This window comes from Amphiprion ocellaris, chromosome 19 (assembly GCF_022539595.1).
Source record: "Amphiprion ocellaris isolate individual 3 ecotype Okinawa chromosome 19, ASM2253959v1, whole genome shotgun sequence".
NCBI classification, from domain to species: domain Eukaryota; kingdom Metazoa; phylum Chordata; class Actinopteri; family Pomacentridae; genus Amphiprion; species Amphiprion ocellaris.
This window is the reverse complement of record NC_072784.1, coordinates 2,764,991-2,787,220: the sequence shown is the minus strand read 5'-3', so window position 1 is coordinate 2,787,220 and position 22,230 is coordinate 2,764,991. Positions and strand designations below refer to the sequence as shown.

The 22,230-nt window shown below is 37.0% G+C and overlaps 2 protein-coding genes across 2 annotated transcripts; one reads left to right on the top strand and one right to left on the bottom strand.

Moving 5' to 3' along the window:
* Positions 1–2,534: 2,534 nt before the first annotated feature.
* pex12 (peroxisomal biogenesis factor 12) lies at positions 2,535–7,192 on the bottom strand. Its single transcript, XM_023298977.3, has 4 exons — positions 6,975–7,192; positions 5,498–5,622; positions 4,844–5,379; positions 2,535–3,123 (listed from the first exon to the last, which is right to left on the bottom strand). Exons 2-4 carry the CDS (start codon positions 5,618–5,620, stop codon positions 2,745–2,747), a joined length of 1,038 nt encoding a protein of 345 aa, XP_023154745.2. The 5' UTR covers positions 5,621–5,622; positions 6,975–7,192; the 3' UTR covers positions 2,535–2,744.
* A 2,396-nt stretch (positions 7,193–9,588) lies between these two features.
* On the top strand, positions 9,589–16,440 carry si:ch211-237i5.4 (slit homolog 2 protein). Its single transcript, XM_035943221.2, has 6 exons — positions 9,589–9,747; positions 10,717–11,152; positions 12,398–12,543; positions 13,295–13,463; positions 13,722–13,884; positions 14,674–16,440. Exons 2-6 carry the CDS (start codon positions 10,847–10,849, stop codon positions 14,979–14,981), a joined length of 1,092 nt encoding a protein of 363 aa, XP_035799114.1. The 5' UTR covers positions 9,589–9,747; positions 10,717–10,846; the 3' UTR covers positions 14,982–16,440.
* The last annotated feature ends 5,790 nt before the right edge of the window (positions 16,441–22,230 follow it).

Genomic DNA, 22,230 nt, shown 5'->3' with positions numbered 1-22,230 from the left:
GAAAGGCCTGCAGTCACTTTAGCTTTAGAGGTAAGGATTTTATTATCCAGCTTATCTGCGCTGTAAATGTAATAACTGTAGTCTGTGGATGTTCTCAGTCATCCAGGTCATGATAAGTCTCAACCTCGTGAGACTTATCAGTGAAAACGTGAGTCGAAAACGTTTCAGTGAAACGTTTTCGACTCACACGAGGTTAGTCCAGTTGCCATAACTTATGCTTGCTTGAGACTAATAACTGTAGTGTTCATCATTACTTTAGACATATTCTGGGAGGTTATTTTTCTAATCTGCACTAAGATGTACTACAACATGTGAATCAGTCATTAAATAATGTTAACGATTAGAGAGTAGATTTACTGTTTTCTCCAGTTTAACTTCAGAGACAGCAGATATTCAGGACTACTGACAACACAGACCCTTAACCTCACTGTTTTGATCACATTTAGGTTTTCTAAATGTTACATTAATGTGAACCAGCGTCTCCACTGACAGTTTTATTAACTAAATGTACCACATTACACGAACACAACACACTTCAGCTGTTTACATGAAACTCAACACAAACACCGTTAGCTTAATGCTACGTTAACTTTAATCAGGCTATGACTGAGCAGCTACCTCGGTTAGCATCGCTAACATTAAAGTTAATATTTAGCGGATGCTAACTCTCTTCTCTGGTCAACACACACAGAATTAAACTCCACCAACATCTGGAGTCCATGGTACACATTATATCTGACACTAAAGCTGCATATAAAGTGAATTAAAAGCGGCACCGATACGAAAACAAATATTTACTTACCGAACTAGGACCATAGGACCTGTCAATCATTCCAGACCGGACTGTCACTCAAGTAGTCCCGCCCCCTGGCTTCGTAAAACTTTAACGCTCTATAAAAAATTCAATATTGATTTATTTTAAGATCGACTACCTGATCTCTCATTTTACCATGAAAACTAACGAAAAAAAAATAATTATATCCAGTCTATGCACCGTACTCTGTTTGGCGCCACAGTTCCTGATGACCACTTCCGGTCTCAGAAAATGAAAAAACGGACCTTTTTCGTTTCTGTCTCTTACTGATTTTACTTTTTTTGTTATTCTAAATATAAAATGAAAATCAAAATATTTTTAAAATTTCGTATATCCCTTTTTGATCATGAAAAGGACAATCGCCTTGTATTTCAATTTTAATTTTTATATTTTAAAACGAAAATCAAATAACCACTCGTTTTTGGTTTTTCAATACCCGTTTCAGAACGGAAAATCCAATTGCCAAAATATACACGGACCCAGTTGTGTAGAAAATCTGAGTTGTGCAGTAAACTGACATGAAACAAAGGAAATTGTTTTTCAGTGATTTATTGAAAATATACAAATATTTTTTAAATGAATTGCACCAGAGAAAGTAAGAGAGAAGAGAAAGTTGAGATGGGAATTACCCAATTAAACAGTGTAACTCCAGTTTGTCATGCTAGTGAAGTGCTACATTGTAATCTGTGGGTCTGTTTGCATTATTCTATGATACATTTGTCATAATTATTTTTCATAGATAAATTATAGCCATAAACTGCACATCAAATGTCTGAGTAACAAATATAGAAACAATCTGGGTAAATGCAAGTTACAACTGTGGTAAAGAACACTTCCAAAGAATGAAGGGGATGGGACTGTATCAGTGTATGACGTGATAACATGTGTCTGTACCAGCTGAAAATGTCCTGGAAAAGTCCTGGAAAATAATTTCAGGGAAAGAGTGGGAACCCTGAAAAAATCTGAATAAAGGGATCAATTTAAATCATTTCTCAGGGGAAGAAATGCAAACATTTGGTGTTTTTTCCCTTTTTGTGACATTTAACGATTGTAGTTTTGGACTTTTTGTCTGACGTCTGACTATTCTCACCTGGTATTTACATTTACTGGACAAAAGACAAAGTAATTCATTGAGAAATGGACTAAATTAATCATCAATAATTAATATAATTGTCAAGAATTTGCAGTGATGGAGCTAATATTCAAGTAATTTAAGTCCAGCAATGAAGATATCACAAAGTATTATCACTAAAAGGTTCTGAAAATGTTAAAAGTTCACAGTATAGAAGAACCGTTGCAGTTTTATATCAGTGGATTATTAAAAATCATAATTAGAAGCAGGATTTTACTGCTGTAGTTGGGTGGAGCTTATCTTGTACCTGCTAAATATTTTCTTCATTGATGATTGTTTAGTTTGCAAAAAGTTGTGAAAAATTCCACAAGTGCACAAAAAGTTGATCATAATAGTTGCAAATCACTAATTACTCAATCAACTCATAGTTTCAGCTCCAAACTGCTGACTGATTTCAGATTTTATGTTCATCCGTTTTGTGCACAAAATAATCCAAATTTGTAAACTAAAACTGTCAGATAAATGTAGAGAGAAGTAAAAAAACACATTTTCCTCTGAGATATGGTGGAAGGTGACCTGGAGTACCTCAGATTCATAGTTAATCTACTTAAAATAGTTGTAAAAACAATGTTTCATGACCACTGAGAAAACTGTTTATTCCTGAATTTATTAATATACAATGTAAAAAGAATTTCACATTTAAATCAGCTTGTATTAGTTCATAATTACTCAAAAAAAATTACGTTATAAAGCTCATTATTTACAAAAAGGCAAACACTTGAGCCTATTTCAGGTTCAGCTCCAGGCTGCAGTGAAAACAAGGCAGCTGTTGTAGAAGTTAAACACGCTTCATGTGCTTTAACTCTCCGGTGAGTAGATCTTGATGAGGTGCTGCAGCTCGGTGGGATATCCGGTGACCGGGCAGCGTCTGTTGGACTTGACGTACGTGTAGACGCAGCGGTAACAGAAGACGAAGCCGGAGGTGGACAGAACTGTGGCGTTGGTGCGGAGCTTCCGGCACAGAGGGCAGTTCCTGCTGTCGGCCTCCTGCTGCAGGTGGAGGGGGGGCGGAGGGGCAGGAAGGGAGGTGAGGGTCTTCACCGTGCTCTGGTTGTCTGACGAGTACCACCACTCCAGGAACTGCAGGAAGAAGACGCCCAGAGACAGCGAGGTGGACAGGGAGACGGCCACGCCTCTGGCTGCTTGAGACATCAACCACCAGCTTCTCTGCAGGAAGCTGTGAACAGAACACAGACAGGAAGCTGGAGTTAGGATTTCTATCACACCTTTGACTAGAGGTGGGTGGATCGATCCAAATATCAATAATACCGCTACCAGCGACCGATACCAGTATGGATATTGAACAATACCAGTGTAAGAAAATCGATACTTTAGGTTCGGTTCGTCTCCTGTATGAAATTACAAAGACTAGCGCCGTCTGAGCAGCATCAGTCTGCACTGTGAGGCGTTTAGGGAGCATTCGCAAATGTGGGGGTGGGGTGGGATTTTTCGTATTCATCATTACAAAAGTAACCCTGTGCAAAAAAATGTAATGTAAAAATGCATCTTAAAAGATCATTTCCTTTTTCAGTGACACAAGTTTTGCACAAATATTGACCAAACTGTCAAAAATGAACACTGTTTAAGGAGGATACCCCTCACTTTGTGATTTCATCGGCAACCCAGATTCTTCCTGGTCTGATCCACAGAAAACCTATCCAGGAATTAGTCTGATCCTTAAATCCTGTAAGCATTTACAACCCCATCGTCATTCCAGATGTGGACGACCAAATACAGCACCTAACCTTTGTTCTAAACCTGATAATTACTGAAAAAGTTAGTCTGGAGGATCAGTATCGGTATCTGCGACAGTGGCCCTGTATTTACTTGGTATCTGACCGATACCAAATCTTGCAGTATCACACACCACTACTGGCCAGGACCAGTTTGCATGTTCTCCCTGTACATGTGTGGGTTTCCTCCAGGTTCTCCAGCTTCCTCCCACAGTCCAGAAACATGCTGAGATTAACTGATGATTCTAAATTGCCTGTAGGTGTGAATGTGATTATTTGTCTCTATATGTATCCCTGTGATAGACTGTTACCTGTCCAGGTGTTCCCTGCCTTCACCCTCAGTCAGCTGGGATAGACTCCAGCCCCCTATGACCCTGATGAGGATTAAGTGGTATAGATGATGATGGTGATGGATGGATGGGTGGACTGTCAGTCAAAGCTGAGCCACTAATGGTATCTTGGTTATTTACTTTATTATAGAATGTGGTTGATAATGTTTGTTTTTGATTATTTTTCAATGAGACCTGGAGAATGAAGCAATTTTCCCAAGAGGCAGAAATGAGAAACCCATGTTCACTTTCTGATTGAGTAATTCTGCAGTAAAAACTCTCATTTTAAACTATTGTTTAATTTGTCTGTATAATATCTTGACTTTATAACATGACTGGAGTTATATAACAAAAATTTTAAGAGTTTAATAAACAAAGCTAGGTTTGTGTACTGCAAATACACCTGCTACAACATGTGAACCAACACTAATGAAGTATGATTACATTACAAACACTGCTCTAGTAGTTTCCACAGGAGCTGGACTTCACTGAGGAGTTAAAAATCTCCAGAATATCAGCTTTAAATGACTGCAGGTGGACGTTTGAATTCTTAGATACAGGTTAGAGCTCAACACTTTCCAGAGTATGTGATTAGTTTTTCATGTCAGGGCAGAAATGTTTTGAAGTTACTAATACTTTCAGAATTTTTAGTTTAGTTTTTTACCCTGACTGGAGTCTCCGTGTAGACACCACTAATTATTATAATTTCTAGACTCAAATATCCAATGACTAGACCTCACTGAAGGAATGTTTCCATCAAAACACTGTAATGCTGTTGAAACTGTTTCTGTTGACATTTTGGTAAAAACTATCAACACAGCACTAACAGTTGTACCTTCCATCCGCCAGGCTGCCAGCGTTGCTGTTCTTCAGCTCTATGTCTCTGATATCCTGAGTGTTCAGGCGAGCCAGTCGGACCCTGGCCAGCCACAGCAGAGGATTGTGGGTCTTGGTGACTCCGAACACAAAGAGCAGCTGCTGGCAGAAGATCCAGGCCTGCCAGGCTGAGCTGACGTAGGGATACGCCGCCACGGCCGCCCGGTACAGCCTCTGACTCCTGCTCTGAGCCAGCCGGATGGAGAAGTCCTCCTCGTCCCTCTGCCGGGCCAACGTGGCCTCCAGTTTGGCCCGCAGGTAAGGCACAAAGCACAGCAGAAGAAGAGAGCGCCAGTGGGACTTCCTGTGCAGCCCCAGGCGGACCGGAAGCCCTCGGCCACCCGAAACTCTTTTCAGGCCATAGAAGTTTTCAGAGAAGGAGGCGCTGCAGTTTGACAGGAAGTGGTTCTGGAGGAGGACGTCCAGCAGCAGGTAAAGCTCATCAAAGCTTCTCCACAGGAAGCCAAACCGAGACGGGTTGGACTCAGCCAGAATCTGAGAGGATGGCCAGCAGAGAGACTGTTAGAGCTGCTGGGTAATCATTATAGTCACAGAGTTCTAGCACAGATTTAGAAATATGCAGTTCCACATTGTATTTATTTATCTTATTCACCTTCACAGCGTGTTTCAGAGCCGGTCGGACCGCCTCCATCAAAGACTCCTGTGCCAGGACTTCAAAGATGGACGGCTGCTCGTTGACGGCGGTGGAGGTGAGATGAGCTCCGGCTTCTGCCATGGCTGCAGCACAAACACAACAACCTGTCACTGTACAGCCATGTGTGTTAACATTAGATTCAAGTCACAGGGTTTACCACTGCTTATTCTCAATGATACCTAGGGATATTTGAAAAACTTGCAACGCTATAAAATAAATGGCCATTATGAAGGTGAGAAATTTCAAAAGATGCATTTTTTTTAGTCACTGATTGTAAGAAAAAGGGGGCTTCGCTTAATTCGGATTATATGTAAGTTGTGTTGATTTCAGTTTCTCATGTATCTGCTGCTACATTTTCAAAGGATAATGTCACAGACAGACAGACAGACAGATAAATGATAGATAGATAGATAGATAGATATGGTCCAAAATGACTAAAAAATGGTTCAAAATGACTTAAAAATGGTCCAAAATGATTCAAAAGTGGTCCAAAATGAATGTTTTTTTTTTTTTTTAAATAATACTTTTAAGGGAAACTTTTTTTTGATGATATATTTTCACAGTGAAAACTTCCACATTATTACAATTTTTGGAAGATTTTTGAATATTATTTGGTGTTAAAAAAATCTTAAATGTTTAAGAACATATCAGAAGTTTTACTGATATATATGTAATCATTTTAGATATTTTTAGAATTTTTGTGGAAGATTTTAACTAATTTTTAAAAAAATATTTAGAATTTTTTTTAAATTTCTAAATTTTTATTTCTTGCCAAATTTGGGGGATTAATTTTTCTAATCAAAGTTTTAAGGGAAAGTTTTAAGAAATTATTGGAATTTTCTTCCTGAAGGTTTTGCAAATTTTCAGAAATTTGGGGAATTTCTTGCTGAATTTTTTGGATTTTTTTGGACAAAGAAACAATATTTTTTGGTGCCTGTAAATGAGGACAGCAGGAGCGCTTTCTACACCTCATGCACACGTTTTCCACTCGCACGCATATGCTCCCATGTTTCTTACTTGTTTACTTTCGTTCTTTGTTGTGTTTCTATGTCTACTTGTGTCTGTAGTATACATATGTGTTTGTTCCTACTGGCACCTCTTGGCCAGGTCATGTTTGCAAATGAGAACTTGTTCTCAAACATTTTTACCCTGGTAAAATAAATAAAAAAAATAAATATTAAGAAGCTAATAGAAAAGTAGTAGCAGTCCAACACTCAACCTGTTAAACTGCGCATGTATGCAGCTCTAGTTTATTCGGTACTTCTTTTTTTTTTCTATTATTCCTATTCCATTAATTATTAATTATGTCAAAACTATAATTAATTATTAATTATGTCAAAACTATCAGTAAAGCTACAGTAATGTGAAATATTAATAACAGCAGGCAGGATGAGTTTTATGTGGGTATTTATGTGGTCAAACTTCTTCAACGTACCTTCTTCTGCTAGCTGTTAGCAGGACAGTCAGTAACGTCTCCAAACGTCTTCTTTTCGGGCTCCGGCAGCATCTCACGTTGATTTAACAACACCTGCTGCTTTACTGAGCATTATAGCAACAGCACAGAAACGTCTCACTCATTTTTCTTCCGTTTCTAACCAGCAGCCATGCAGACCGTCCTGTCCACAGCAACTTCCGGACGCTGACGTATCCGCTGATTTCATCAACGTCATCACGCAGACGTACGTACCTCCTCTGTTGTGTTTTAAGCTGGAGAATTCATCCTCATGTCTTTATGCATTATTTGACCTCCTCTGTGCCCCGTATTCTAACCAGTCCAGTTGTTTATGTCGATTTGAAATATACATGCATTTATAATACAGTTTTCTACTTGCCATAGAGTTAATGGCGTGAAATAAATAATTAAAATGATAATAAATTAAATGAATAGTTAGCTAGATTAACAATCATTACAAAGGAACTAGACAGTTTTAAAAATTAAAGAATAACATTGAGGATTAAAGTTAGAAATTAAAAATCAAAAAGTCAGAGAATTAAAAAAAAATTGAGAGACGTCACACCAAAGAACCAGGCAGCTAATAGTAAAATAAAACGAGAGAACATCTAAAATAAACAGGACACAATACAGAATAAAACACTAACGCTAAATAAACCTCACATAAAAATCAACTCTGTAAAAGTGGGTTTTAAGAATTGCTTTCACAATGTTACTGTTATTAATTAAATAACGTGACATGATTCCTTTCAGGGAGATTACAATTTAGAAGTTATAGCCTATAAGATAATCAAAAAAGAGACAATTGATTTCTTTACTTTATTAACTATTTAGTTTAATCAAAACATTAAGACTACTCAGTAACACTCAGACCTCATCCTTGTGGGAGCTACCTTTTACAAAAGGTGACCAGCAGTGTCATTATTTATACACACTTCATATGTATGTTTTATTTCATTAATAAAATTGGTCCGTTTCACATTTTGAAAACTACAGTCGGTTTCAGCTGGTCTGTAAATCATTTTAATTACATTCTAATAACACACACATATCAACAACTCGATGGTACTGCCTGTGAATCATCCCAAATGTCTGACTTTATTAGGTTCAAACATTTGTTTGGACAAAATAATTTGGTCACAAGAAACCTTTCATAAAGACACAGTTTTGCCAGAGCCATTAGTAGGACATTAAGTTCTGTGTATTTGCATGTTGTGACCGTTTGATCCAGATTAAAGCGGCTGTAAACAGGGCAATGCAGATTTATCTAGAAGTCTGAAATCCTGCCAATAGTGATCAGTTTTTTTCACACTGACTGCCTTTGAGTCGAACAAATTTATCTTATTCTCATCTCAATATTCATCAGGTTTCTTTTAATCATTTTACCAAAGTTATTACTGCTGACTAATGCTGCAACTGTGTTTCCACTGATTTTAAGCTGGGAAATGATTGTCGTGGATGAAACTCAAAAAATATTCAGAGAGAGAACAGCTTTTTTTTTTTTAATGAAGGTAACATTAAATGAATGATAAATCCAGTGTAGACATTGTTAATGTGGTAAATGACTATTCTAGCTGGAAACGGCTGGTTTTTAATGGAATATCTCCATAGGGGTACAGAGGAACATTTCCTGCAGCAATGAGCAACAGCATGCTCCAGTTTGAGCTGTATAATTAATACAAAATTACCTTCTCTGTCCATGTCCATCTTCATGTATTAGAAGAGAAATTCCATTTGCCTCTATTTCATTAAACTAATGCAATAATTTTCAGCCACCTCCACAATCTGATCAGAAAGCTCTGAAAAGCAAAATGTTTGACTTGACTGCAGACTTTTAACTGTGTAGATGCACATTTCACCCTGAGCTATAACGAGTGGACATGGACTGTCAAGTAATGGCCCCCGCCTGCCACTCATAGCTGTACACCTGTAATTTTACATAACTTTAAACCTTAATAGAATTTAAACAGGTGAATTAAACAAAAATTCACTGCCTGTACAGTTGTCATGAATGGAGAAATCAGCTGCAGAAACCAAACTGCTTCTTGTACCAGGCTGTAAACATGTTAAATTCTGCTGTAAAGTTGTTGATTTAACATGGAGGTTTATGAGGACTGACTCTCTTCTGGAGCCAGCCTCAAGTGGCCATTTGAGGAACTGCATTTTTTGGGACTTCTGTGTTTGCTTCATTTTTCAGTCCTAGAGGTTGTCGCTTGGGTCCAACAGTAAATATGCGATTTGCTGAGCTGTAAATTCAACTTTTTCTGGGAGACTCCTGATGCTCACATCAATCAGTGTGTGAATCTGTGTGGGAATATGGTTCTGCTTAGTTGTGCATTAGTTTACTGTGTCTGGCTCTAATTGTATACATCTGAAAAATACACACATATGAACGTTAACAGTCTTTATATAATATCAGAGTCAGTGAAACAGACGGATGGAGGGACGCCAAGGCTTCCTGGTGCTATTAACAGGAAATGAGAGGGAGAGAGACAGACGGAAACACGCTGAAAACATCAGATAAGCTGCAGAACAGAGTCCAGTGGATGAGAGGAAGCATTTGGTGATTGGAGAGGATTAGAGGATTACTTACACAGCTGACTGCATTCATCATCTGCAGCATCACTTTGTCTTTGGTTCTGCCTCTCTGTCCGTCATCTGCTGACCTGTCACCATCTCACCGTCATCCAGCCGAGTCAGAGGAGAAGTTTAACAAACAGCATGGAGATGTCCAGGTTCTTCATCAGCAAGACGGGTGAGTAAAGGGCATGAGATCATCGTCAAAACAACTTGTTTCACATAGAAATAAACATTTTAAATTAAAACATCACTTAAACCAGTGTTTGAATAGTTTTCTTGGTCTTTAAACAGTTTGAAGGCGATTAATTTTTTTTAACCATTTTTCTTTTCCTCTTGTTTTATAAGTGTAGAAAATGTTTTATCTTACATATTAGGAATTGCATGATGTTTTTCTGATATTAGAATAAAACAGCGTCACCTGACAGGCTCCCCGAGTTTAATCCTCTCCATTGTGATTATATAATTACATTAAGATGGTAAATGGAGGACACAGCAGGGGAAAAAATCAGCATTAAGAACACTTAAGTTAAAGGTTAAAAATAAGTCGGTTGTATAATGGTGGAAATTTAAGCGGCTATTGTTTTAACGCCTGCATTTGCAAACATTACGCGTGCTTCTGGGGCCAGTCAAGGTAAAGAGGAGAAAGAAAAACGGACTTTCAGGAAACTGAATGTTTGAAATGAGCAACAGTGGAAAATTATCATGACAAGGACAGGTAAGGAATTGATGTTTCTTTCGCTGGAGTCATTCCAGGTCACTGGACTTGAGGGTAAATTTTAGAGCAACTAGAGTTGAGAAGTTTATTTATAAAACTGTTAATAAGATAAAATCATGTGAGAATTATCAATTAGGGTGAGACACTACTGGCAAAAACGTTGTATTTTCATGCACTTTTGATTTTGTAATGTTGTTTTTGTCGTCTTCTTTCAGTGGAAAGTGCAAAGTGGAAGACACAAAACATCCAAAATAGACATTTAGATGAACATCGTGTTTTGTTTTTGTTTTAGTTTGTTCTGCTTTGAACAAAAAAAGCAATGAATGCAACTTTTAACGTTTCCACCAAACCTTTCGTAGAACTGACTTAGTGGACATTAATTAAATGTAGACTTTGAATTTAGTCAAAAACTTTGCTTTTTGTTTCCAGTTGTGACGGAGTGGATTACAGAGCTCGGTGCAGAGAACAGCAGAACTAAACTACCAAGCTTCACTGGACTTTCTGCTCTTCAGCTCCTCTGAACAAGCCTCCTGCTCCTCCTGCTGGTGTCCAGGGAAATATGAGTCTCCTTCTCCCGACTCTTCTCTTCCTCCTTCTTGCCATTTATTCCCCCCAGTCCCTCCTTCCATCAGTCGAAGGCTCGCGGTCGTGTCCTCATCAGTGTCTTTGCTACGAGCAAGCAGAGCTGGTGGACTGTCGTGACCGAGGGTTCAGACATGTTCCTCGAAGCCTCCCACACGGGACCTGGCTGCTGGAACTGGGTGGAAACAACCTGAGTGTGATCGGTACCCGGGCCTTCGTCGGCCTGTGGTCCCTGCGGGTGCTGGTGCTGACCAACAACCAGATAGAAGAACTTGAACCACAGGTAGGAACAAAGAACGGAAAGGTGGAGGAACTATTGAAGCAAAACTGAAATGCAGAAAGGATGTTTGAAGTATTTGAACCCAAGAAGGGTTTGGAAGCAGAGTGGTCTGACCCACTTCCTGTAGTTTTTGAGAATGGTCTAACATTCAAAGCAATGCTGTGATGCTATATTTGTGTTGTGGGTTAAACCACTTTGATACTAAAATCTAGATCAGAAAATTTTACAGAAATGATATGAAACTCAGTTGGGATTTGTTGTAGGTTAGACCATTCTGCTTCTAACCCCTCAACAGCTGTATTCTGATTTAAAGTGCAAAATGAGAAGCAGCTGAACTGTCACAGATTTTTGTTTTTCCTGTTTCTAAATGTGATAGTATCTCTTTTTTTCTTGTTTTTTTTTTCTTTTCTTAACTGGATTTTTTTTTACAGTGTAGTGTAGCCAGTTGATAATTGCATGGTCAGATGTACTACTATATAGTACATAAAGTAGTTCCACTACTGGGTTCATAGCTGGCTGTAGACTTCCTTAGTTATTAATGGTACACTTTAACCACAAGCGCAAAGCACAGAAGATGAAGACTACAATACTGTTGTTTTTGGTTTTGTTTAAAAATCAAATTCCGAAAGCAACATCCCAAACATGAACAAGTAGACATTAAACTGACACAATTACTCTTTTTGAAAATAAAGAAAGGTTAATGAAAGTTTCTAACACAGTTTTCATTTAATCCATTTTGATGGTGTGAACTGAATGAAGAAGTGCAGAGTACTACATGGACCTCAGGTGTCTGTCACTGGAAACAGCTAATGACTTTAACTGAATTTAAGGTACAAAAGAGTAAGAGATGATGAAGAGTCAGAAGCAGATTAAAGCTTAAATATCACTTCAGTCATTTGAGCTGAAAAAAACTAAAGTAAAAAACAACCTTTTTAAATCTGCATTGACATTGGGTAAGCTGTTGAATTGCTGAATGCAGCTAAAATGTCACTTTAAGCTCAGTTGTGAACAAATAAAGTACGTTGAGCAGCTTTTTTCTATTTTTTCAAAATGTAAAAAAGAGAACATATGAAAGCTGTAGAAAGAAGAAACTGAAGTGGGAATGTTGTGGAGAGAAATCTACTGAGCTGTCGTCTGATGCTGATTATTGATACATCAGTAAAAGTGTGAAAGAGGAAAGTTTTAGTTGCAGTGACTCATTTTAAAAGAAGAATTAAGTGTAAGATATGTTTTTCTCTTTCTCCACAGGCTTTTTTCTCTTTGTCCTTCCTGGAGAAGATGATTCTCAGCTGGAACAAGTTAACAACTCTCCCTGTGGACTTTTCTACGAGTCTTTCTGCTCTTAAAGAGCTGCGACTGGAACACAACAACCTACATTATATATCTGAATTCAGGTACCTGTCCATCTGTTGGCCAAATCATACTCTGTTTTCTTAATATCCTCATCCCACTCCTTAGAACAAGGCCTGATGGGATTTTGTTTATTAGATATTCTAAGAGGGGCTCGGTGGTTAGCACCGTCGCCTTGCAGCTAGAAGATCTCGTCCCAGCTTGGCATCTTTCTGCGTGGAGTTTTCATGTTCTCACTGTGCATGTGTGGGTTTTCTAAGGGTTCTCCAGCTTCCTCCCACAGTCCAAAAACATGCTGAGGTTGACTGATGATTCTAAATTGTCTGTAGGTGTGAATGTGAGTGTGATTGTTTGTCTCTATGTCGACCTGTCCAGGGTGTCTCCTGTCTTCTCCCTAAATCAGCTGGGATAAACTCCAGCTCCCATGACCCCAGTGAGGATTAAGTGGGGTATAGATAATGGATCGATGGATATTCTAAGAAAAAAATCATAACTTCTTCTTTTCATGCCATTAACTTAAATGAATGTTATTTGGCTTGAGGCTGAAAAAGAAAAAAAACATCTCCACATCTGTGAAGCCACATTGAAAAGCCTTTAGCTCCATGGACAGGAGACACTTGGAAGATTTCTGAAATACAGCCACTGTTCCTATCTGATCACCAAGCCAGTGTGAGATGTGATATTTGTAACATGTTAAGGGTTGAGGAAATGTAATATTTGTAGATGATTCATCACATTGTACTTACACCTGTCTGTCTAATTATCTCATCCTATGATTGTCTTCCCTCCCCTCAGCTTTGAGTATCTGGACAACTTGGAGAAGTTGGACCTCAGTAATAACCAGCTGACATCTATCGGCCCCGGTGTCCTCAGGGGCCTCTCCAGGCTCAGACAGCTCTATCTGCAGAACAACAGGCTGACTGTGGTGCAGCAGGGCAGCCTGGATATGCTGCCTGGACTCGAGGTACATGAACTGAGATCATAAAAAACATCAAATAATAAATTGTTTAAAAAGTCCAAGGAGTATAAAGGACTCTTTTTTGTGGATGGTTTGCAGTTGATTCCATCTAAAAGGTACTTAAGACTAAAATTTTTGGGCACATGATGATTGTTCATCCAAGAAGCAAGTAGTGAGAACAACAAATAATGCCAATTATTGGTGAGGAAATGTCTTCATATGAAGCCGTCTGTCTGAAGTTTACCTGTCCGTCTGTCCATCCAGGTGCTCCAGCTGAGCAACAACAACATCTCTCAGATAGACCCCGATGCTCTGGCTCCTCTCTACAGTCTGGTAGTTCTCATTCTGGAGGGCAACAACCTGCAACACCTCAAGTTTAAGACCTTCATCAGCCTTCATACGACAGCGACACACATCCAGCTTTCAGGTTGGCTGCAATGTTTTTCTGTTTTAAACTAAAATTTTGTGTGTGTGGTAGTGGTGGGGGGGGATTGGTTTATCTTCAAAATCACGTTTTTTAGTAAAAAAAAAACAAAAAAAACAACAAAACTAAAAACTAGCTCGTTTTTTGATTTTGTGCAATCCCATTTTTTCATTTTCCTGCTTTAAACCGAAACCTGATTTCATGCCGTTAAATATATACATTTCCATTTTGGATGTTCATTGGCCAGTTTTCTCATTTTTTGTTTAATTAGAAAGCAAAATACCTGACCACTAATACTTACAAATAACAACTTCTTGGTTGCCTGATCTATGGATTCGGCCTGGGTAAAATTACATCTGATTGCTTCGGCATTCTAAGCTGAAAAATTAACTTTGCATTCAATAAAATTCAACTTTTATCTGAATAAATAAAACATGCTGAATTCAAATAGTTAAAATATTTTTAAAGACTTTATTATATTTGTTTGTTCAAAGTCTTTTGTGGATTTTGGCACCTTGAACTAATGTTTTTTTCTCAGATTTCTTCATCTTTATTTTCTGTTAACAGTAAATTTAATACATAAAGTGTTTGTATAACTGCCATCAATTATACGGGTTAAAAAGTAGAATATTTCCATGTTAAGTGTTCTTAAAATGATTGCACTGCTGCAGTTACAGTTACTGCAGATGCTTGTTAAGACCTGCTTTTTTTGCTTTGATGACTTTTTGACTCCACACTCAGCCCTACTTGTATCTTTTATTTACACATTTATGGTTCCTCTTGCCCCTCCAGGTAACCCGTGGAGCTGTGACTGTGATCTGCATCGTGTCTTCAGTAAGATTCTTCATGTCCGGCACCTCCACATCGACGACTACCGCAATGTGACGTGCCAGAGCCCTCCTCAGCTGACCGGTGCTTCTCTGGTCTGGGTGGACAGCCAGCTCTGCATCGCCGAGACCGCCACCGTGCTGGTCATCACCGTGACCGTGGTGGTCACCGTGGTGGCGGCCGTGGTGATGGCGGAGAGGAACAGGAAGAGGAACCATGGGAAGAACTGGGACACTGAGTCTCAGACACAAACTCAGAGTCCTCCATCCTGAGAGTGTGAATAACAGGAGGAGACTTTAACAATATGGAGACTGAAGGCTGAACTATCCAGTTCCTCTAGAGACTACAACAGCATACAGTTCAAGATGGCAGATGACTCCTTAAATGGACAAATTATCTTCTGGGTCCTTCCAGTTCCCATCTGACCCCCTCACAATTGAGCATTTTTTAGATTTAAAATAACTTCAGTATATTTAATGGAGTCTTGCAAAATTTGACCTTAATACTATGAATATTTCCCTAGTTGTGGGCTCTGGAAGTACACAGCAAACACCAAAAACTCCACATCATTACAAACATCCCCACTATGAAGCACTGTGGTGGCAGCATCATGATGTGGGGATGCTTCTCGGCAGCAGGCCCCGAAAGACTTACAAAGGTAGAGGGCAAAATGAATGCAGCAAAGTACAGCACATTTTAATTCACATGACTTTTTCCAACATAAATGCATGACATGGATACAATGGATGCGGGTGTCGCAATCTAAAGCCAAAATCTAGTTTTTGCTCAACACGATTCTGTCTAAAACCAACTTTGAGCATCGATATCATGGGATATATCCATATTTTCAACAGCCACACTACACCAGTGGTACTCTGGATGTTTGTATGTGATAATTTACCTTTAAATGGTGCATTTTGGGTAAATTTTCAATGCGCAAATCAGCATGTGGGAAATGCGGTTGGCCAAAACAAATGAAAGAAAATGAAAATTCTTATTTTTACCCACATTATGATGCCAGGCTCATCTTTAAGCCATGATTCCTTCTGTTTCAAAATAATTTTCTGATGTTTCTAGTTAAAAATTGCAACATTTTGACCCACACCTGAGCACTTCGAGGGCCTGTAACTTGGAAAATATTCATAATATGAAGGTACAGTTTTGCATGACGTTATTAGAGCTACAAAAGTTTTTTTAAAAAATCAACTCATTCTAAGGAGTTCAGGTGAATGGCAAAGATTGATTTTTAACCAAATGAGGCTTTTAAGTGTACTGTAAGTGTGGATGCTATTAATAGTTTCTGCTGTAGTAAATGGTGGCAACTGCAACCTGATTTCATGCCGTTAAATTAATCTGCTTTGAAAAAATGTTGTTTTGAAGATTAAATTTTGATGAAGGTTCACTATCAGCACCAACCTTACTGACAAATGTACTTTATCCACTTAATTTCCACAGTAAAAGCCACCCTGTGTTTCACCACATACATGCTTTTATTGTGAAGTGGCAGCAGTAGCGTTTGATTTGCATTAGCAGTAACTTTAGACAGTAGTGAGGAAGATATCTGTTGATTAAAATTACAAGCAGTGATGCTTCATCACATTTTGCATTGTCTCTTGTCAGTCTTCTGTGCTTAGTTAGGCAATTTCCATCCGGTTTGATAATGGCAGACCCCATTACTAATTATAAAAACTACTGTATAAAGAAGGAAATAAAGAGTTAAATACATTGAAAGCACCAGTGTGTATTCTTTATTTACTTTCAAATCTTTTATTGTCAGATAAATTCTAATGACATCAGTCCATTTTGTCTGTTTTTAATGAATCCCCTGCACTGCTCCTTGCCTGTGACTGTCAGAAGTCCTTCCACATTTAACACCCTGATCTGACATTGACAGCGGCTGCCATCAGGAACGTAAGTCTCTGAACTCCACAGAGGATTAAAACCGGACTGATGGAGGGAATGACACCAGGGAGAGAGAGACTGTCCTATTGAGGTCAGAGAGCAAACCGGATTTTAAGATGATTACTGCTGGACTGGACTGGACTGCATTTATTAGATGTGTGTGTTAAAGGGGCAGAGGGAGAGACCTGCATGACCTCTTCCAGCAGATTGCCTTTCTCTGCTGTCTGTGATCATTTTTATGAATCCAATCAGAGGAAAAAAAATCTTCAAAGAACTATAAAGACCACTGGTGGGATAGTTACTTGAAACATTTTGAAGATAAGAAAATCAATTTTGCATATCCAGTATATACATAACTGACACAAGCTACACTTATAATACTTGTACTCTACAACATGCGAGGTGTGTTCATGTCATGGAAGTATTTTGAGTAAATTTTTGTAGTTGGTTTGACATCTCAGTTAGCCTTACACATCTGACCACTGCAGTTGTACCCCATTTACACTATTGTTCAAAAGTTTGAGGTCACTTAGAAATATCCTTTTTTTTGTAAGAAAACTATTTTTCCAATGAAGATAACATTAAATGATTGTTGAATCCAGTCTAGACATTGTTGATGTGGTAAATGACTATTCTAGGTGGAAACGGCTGATTTCTATTGGAATATCTCCATAGGGGTACAGAGGAACATTTCCAGCAACCATCTCTCCTGTGTTCCAATGCTACATTGTGTTAGCTAATGGTGATGAAGGGCTAATTGATGATCAGAAAACCTTTGTGCAGTTATGTTAGCACATGAATAAAAGGGCGAGTTTTCATGGAAAACATGAAATAGTTTAGTATGTCGTCCAAAATATGACAAAAACGTCATAGTTTCGTATGTCGTCCGAGATTTCACAAAAACGTCATACTTTAGTATGTGGTCCAAAATATGACAAAAAAAAGTCACAGTTTAGTATGTCGTCGAAAACATTACAAAAACATCATAGTTTAGTATAACATCCAAAATATGACAAAAACATCATATTTTAGTATGTCGTCCAAAATGTGGAAAAAATGTCAGTTTAGTATGTCGTCCAAAATTGGACAAAAGATGTCATAGTTTAGTATGTCGTCAAATATGTCATTAAAATGTCATAGTTCAGCATGATGTCATCCAAAGTGATTTTCGCAGCCTGCTTTACATTATTTCATCATATGGGATGTTTTCACATGTTGAAAAATGACATTTTTCGACATAGTATAGTAGGGCGGTTTTTTGCGCCAGAATTCATGATGATTTTTTTTTTCAAAGAAAAACTTTCTGGAGTGTTTTTCACAGCCTGCTTTACATTATTTCATCATATGGCACGTTTTCACAACATGTTTGAAAAATCGCATTTTTTTTCGACATAGTATACTATGGCGTTTTTTTGCGCCAAAATTCATGATGATTTTTTTTTTCAAAGAAAACCTTTCTGGAGTGTTTTTCACGGCCTCCTTTACATTATTTCATCATATGGCACGTTTTTACGACATGTTTGAAAAATAGCAATTTTTTTTCGACATAGTATACCATGGAATTTTTTTTGCGGAAAAATTCACGATTTTTTATTCGAAAGAAGACCTTTCTGGAGTGTTTTTCACGGCCTCCTTTACATTATTTCATCATATGGCACGTTTTTACGACATGTTTGAAAGATCGCATTTTTTTTCGACATAGTATAGTAAGGTGTTTTTTTTGCGCCAAAATTCATGATGATTTTTTTTCAAAGAAAACCTTTCTGGAGTGTTTTTCACAGCCTTCTTTACATTATTTCATCATATGGCACGTTTTCACATGTTGAAAAATGACATTTTTTGACATAGTATACTATGGCATTTTTTTTGCAGCAAAATTCATGATTTTTTTTTCAAAGAAAACCTTTCTGGAGTGTTTTTCACGGCCTCCTTTACATTATTTCATCATATGGCACGTTTTCAAAACATGTTTGAAAAATCGCATTTTTTTTCGACATAGTATACTAAGGCGTTTTTTTGCGCCAAAATACATGTTTTTTTTTTTTTCAAACCTTTCTGGACTGTTTTTCACGGCCTCCTTTACATTATTTCATCATATGGCACGTTTTTACGACATGTTTGAAAAATCACATTTTTTTTCGACATAGTATAATAAGGCGTTTTTTTGCTCCAAAATTCATGATGATTCTTTTTCAAAGAAAACCTTTCTGGAGTGTTTTTCACAGCGTTATTTACATTATTTCATCATATGGCACGTTTTCACATGTTGAAAAATGACATTTTTCGACATAGTATACTATGGCATTTTTTTTTGCGGAAAAATTCATGGTTTTTTTTCAAAGAAAACCTTTCTGGAGTGTTTTTCATGGCCTCCTTTACATTATTTCATCATATGGCACATTTTCACATGTTGAAAAATGACATTTTTCGACATAGTATAGTAAGGCGTTTTTTTATGCCAAAATTCATGATGATTTTTTTTTTCAAAGAAAACCTTTCCAGAGTGTTTTTCACGTCCTCCTTTACATCATTTCATTATATGGCACGTTTTTACAACATGTTTGAAAAATCACATTTTTTTTCGATATAGTATAGTAAGGCGGGTTTTTTTTGCGCCAAATTTCATGATGATTTTTATTTGAAAGAAAACCTTTCTGGAGTGTTTTTCATGGCCTCCTTTACATTATTTCATCATATGGCACGTTTTTACAACATGTCTGAAAAATCGCATTTTTTTTCGACATAGTATAGTAAGGCATTTTTTTGCGCCCAAATTCATGTTTTTTTTTTTTCAAAGAAAACCTTTCTGGAGTGTTTTTCACGGCCCCCTTTACATTATTTCATCATATGGCACGTTTTTACGACATGTTTGAAAAATCGCATTTTTTTTCGACATAGTATGATAAGGCTTTTTTTTGCGCCAAAATTAATGATGATTCTTTTTCAAAGAAAACCTTTCTGGAGTGTTTTTCACGGCCTCCTTTACATTATTTCATCATATGGCACATTTTCACATGTTGAAAAATGACATTTTTCGACATAGTATAGTAAGGCGTTTTTTTATGCCAAAATTCATGATGATTTTTTTTTTCAAAGAAAACCTTTCCGGAGTGTTTTTCACGTCCTCCTTTACATTATTTCATCATATGGCACATTTTTACGACATGTTTGAAAAATCGCATTTTTTTTCGACATAGTATAGTAAGGCATTTTTTTGCGCCAAAATTCATGATGATTTTTTTTTCAAAGAAAACCTTTCTGGACTGTTTTTCACGTCCTCCTTTACATTATTTCATCATATGGCACATTTTTACGACATGTTTGAAAAATCACATTTTTTTTTCGACATAGTATAGTAAGGCGTTTTTTTTTTGCGCCAAAATTCATGATGATTTTTTTTTCAAAGAAAACCTTTCTGGAGTGTTTTTCACGGCCTCCTTTACATTATTTCATCATATGGCACGTTTTTACGACATGTTTGAAAAATCGCATTTTTTTTCGACATAGTATAGTAAGGCATTTTTTTTGCGCCAAAATTCATGATGATTTTTTTTTCAAAGAAAACCTTTCTGGACTGTTTTTCACGGCCTCCTTTACATTATTTCATCATATGGCACATTTTCACATGTTGAAAAATGACATTTTTCGACATAGTATAGTAAGGCGTTTCTTTATGCCAAAATTCATGATGATTTTTTTTTCAAAGAAAACCTTTCCAGAGTGTTTTTCACGTCCTCCTTTACATTATTTCATCATATGGCACATTTTTACGACATGTTTGAAAAATCACATTTTTTTTCGACATAGTATAGTAAGGTATTTTTTTGCGCCAAAATTCATGATGATTTTTTTTTCAAAGAAAACCTTTCTGGACTGTTTTTCACGGCCTCCTTTACATTATTTCATCATATGGCACGTTTTTACGACATGTTTGAAAAATCGCATTTTTTTTCGACATAGTATAGTAAGGCATTTTTTTGAGCCAAAATTCATGTTTTTTTTTTTCAAAGAAAACCTTTCTGGACTGTTTTTCACGGCCTCCTTTACATTATTTCATCATATGGCACGTTTTTACGACATGTTTGAAAAATCGCATTTTTTTCGACATAGTATAGTAAGGCATTTTTTTTGCGCCAAAATTCATGATGATTTTTTTATTCAAAGAAAACCTTTCTGGACTGTTTTTCACGGCCTCCTTTACATTATTTCATCATATGGCACGTTTTTACGACATGTTTGAAAAATCGCATTTTTTTTCGACATAGTATAGTAAGGCAGTTTTTTGCGCCAAAATTTATGTTTTTTTTTTTTTCAAAGAAAACCTTTCTGGACTGTTTTTCACGGCCTCCTTTACATTATTTCATCATATGGCACGTTTTTACGACATGTTTGAAAAATCGCATTTTTTTTCGACATAGTATAGTAAGGCATTTTTTTGCGCCAAAATTCATGATGATTTTTTTTTCAAAGAAAACCTTTCTGGACTGTTTTTCACGGCCTCCTTTACATTATTTCATCATATGGCACGTTTTTACGATATGTTTGAAAAATCGCATTTTTTTTCGACATAGTATAGTAAGGCATTTTTTTTGCGCCAAAATTCATGATGACTTTTTTTTCAAAGAAAACCTTTCTGGACTGTTTTTCACGGCCTCCTTTACATTATTTCATCATATGGCACGTTTTTACGACATGTTTGAAAAATCGCATTTTTTTTCGACATAGTATAGTAAGGCGTTTTTTTTGCGCCAAAATTCATGATGATTTTTTTTTCAAAGAAACCCTTTCTGGAGTGTGTTTCACGATCTCCTTTACATTATTTCATCATATGGCACATTTTCACATGTTGAAAAATGACATTTTTCGACATAGTATAGTAAGGCGTTTTTTTATGCCAAAATTCATGATGATTTTTTTTTTCAAAGAAAACCTTTCCGGAGTGTTTTTCACGTCCTCCTTTACATTATTTCATCATATGGCACATTTTTACGACATGTTTGAAAAATCACATTTTTTTTCGACATAGTATAGTAAGGCGTTTTTTTTGCGCCAAAATTCATGATGATTTTTTTTTCAAAGAAACCCTTTCTGGAGTGTGTTTCACGGCCTCCTTTACATTATTTCATCATATGGCACATTTTCACATGTTGAAAAATGACATTTTTCGACATAGTATAGTAAGGCGTTTTTTTATGCCAAAATTCATGATGATTTTTTTTTTCAAAGAAAACCTTTCCGGAGTGTTTTTCACATCCTCCTTTACATTATTTCATCATATGGCACATTTTTACGACATGTTTGAAAAATCACATTTTTTTTTCGACATGGTATAGTAAGGCATTTTTTTTGCGCCAAAATTCATGATGATTTTTTTTTCAAAGAAAACCTTTCTGGACTGTTTTTCACGGCCTCCTTTACATTATTTCATCATATGGCACGTTTTTACGACATGTTTGAAAAATCGCATTTTTTTTCGACATAGTATAGTAAGGCATTTTTTTTGCGCCAAAATTCATGATGATTTTTTTTTCAAAGAAAACCTTTCTGGACTGTTTTTCACGGCCTCCTTTACATTATTTCATCATATGGCACGTTTTTACGACATGTTTGAAAAATCGC

What these genes read in the sequence shown, in the direction of transcription:
- si:ch211-237i5.4 (XM_035943221.2), top strand. Translation starts at nt 10,847, where the DNA reads ATGAGTCTCCTTCTCCCGACTCTTCTCTTCCTCCTTCTTGCCATTTAT. An exon ending in TAGAAGAACTTGAACCACAG is followed by an intron (nt 11,153 to 12,397) that starts GTAGGAACAAAG and finishes CTTTCTCCACAG; the next exon opens with GCTTTTTTCTCTTTGTCCTT. An exon ending in ATATGCTGCCTGGACTCGAG is followed by an intron (nt 13,464 to 13,721) that starts GTACATGAACTG and finishes CTGTCCATCCAG; the next exon opens with GTGCTCCAGCTGAGCAACAA.
- pex12 (XM_023298977.3), bottom strand. Translation starts at nt 5,620, where the DNA reads ATGGCAGAAGCCGGAGCTCATCTCACCTCCACCGCCGTCAACGAGCAG. An exon ending in CTCTGAAACACGCTGTGAAG is followed by an intron (nt 5,380 to 5,497) that starts GTGAATAAGATA and finishes CCATCCTCTCAG; the next exon opens with ATTCTGGCTGAGTCCAACCC. An exon ending in GGCAGCCTGGCGGATGGAAG is followed by an intron (nt 3,124 to 4,843) that starts GTACAACTGTTA and finishes TTCTGTTCACAG; the next exon opens with CTTCCTGCAGAGAAGCTGGT.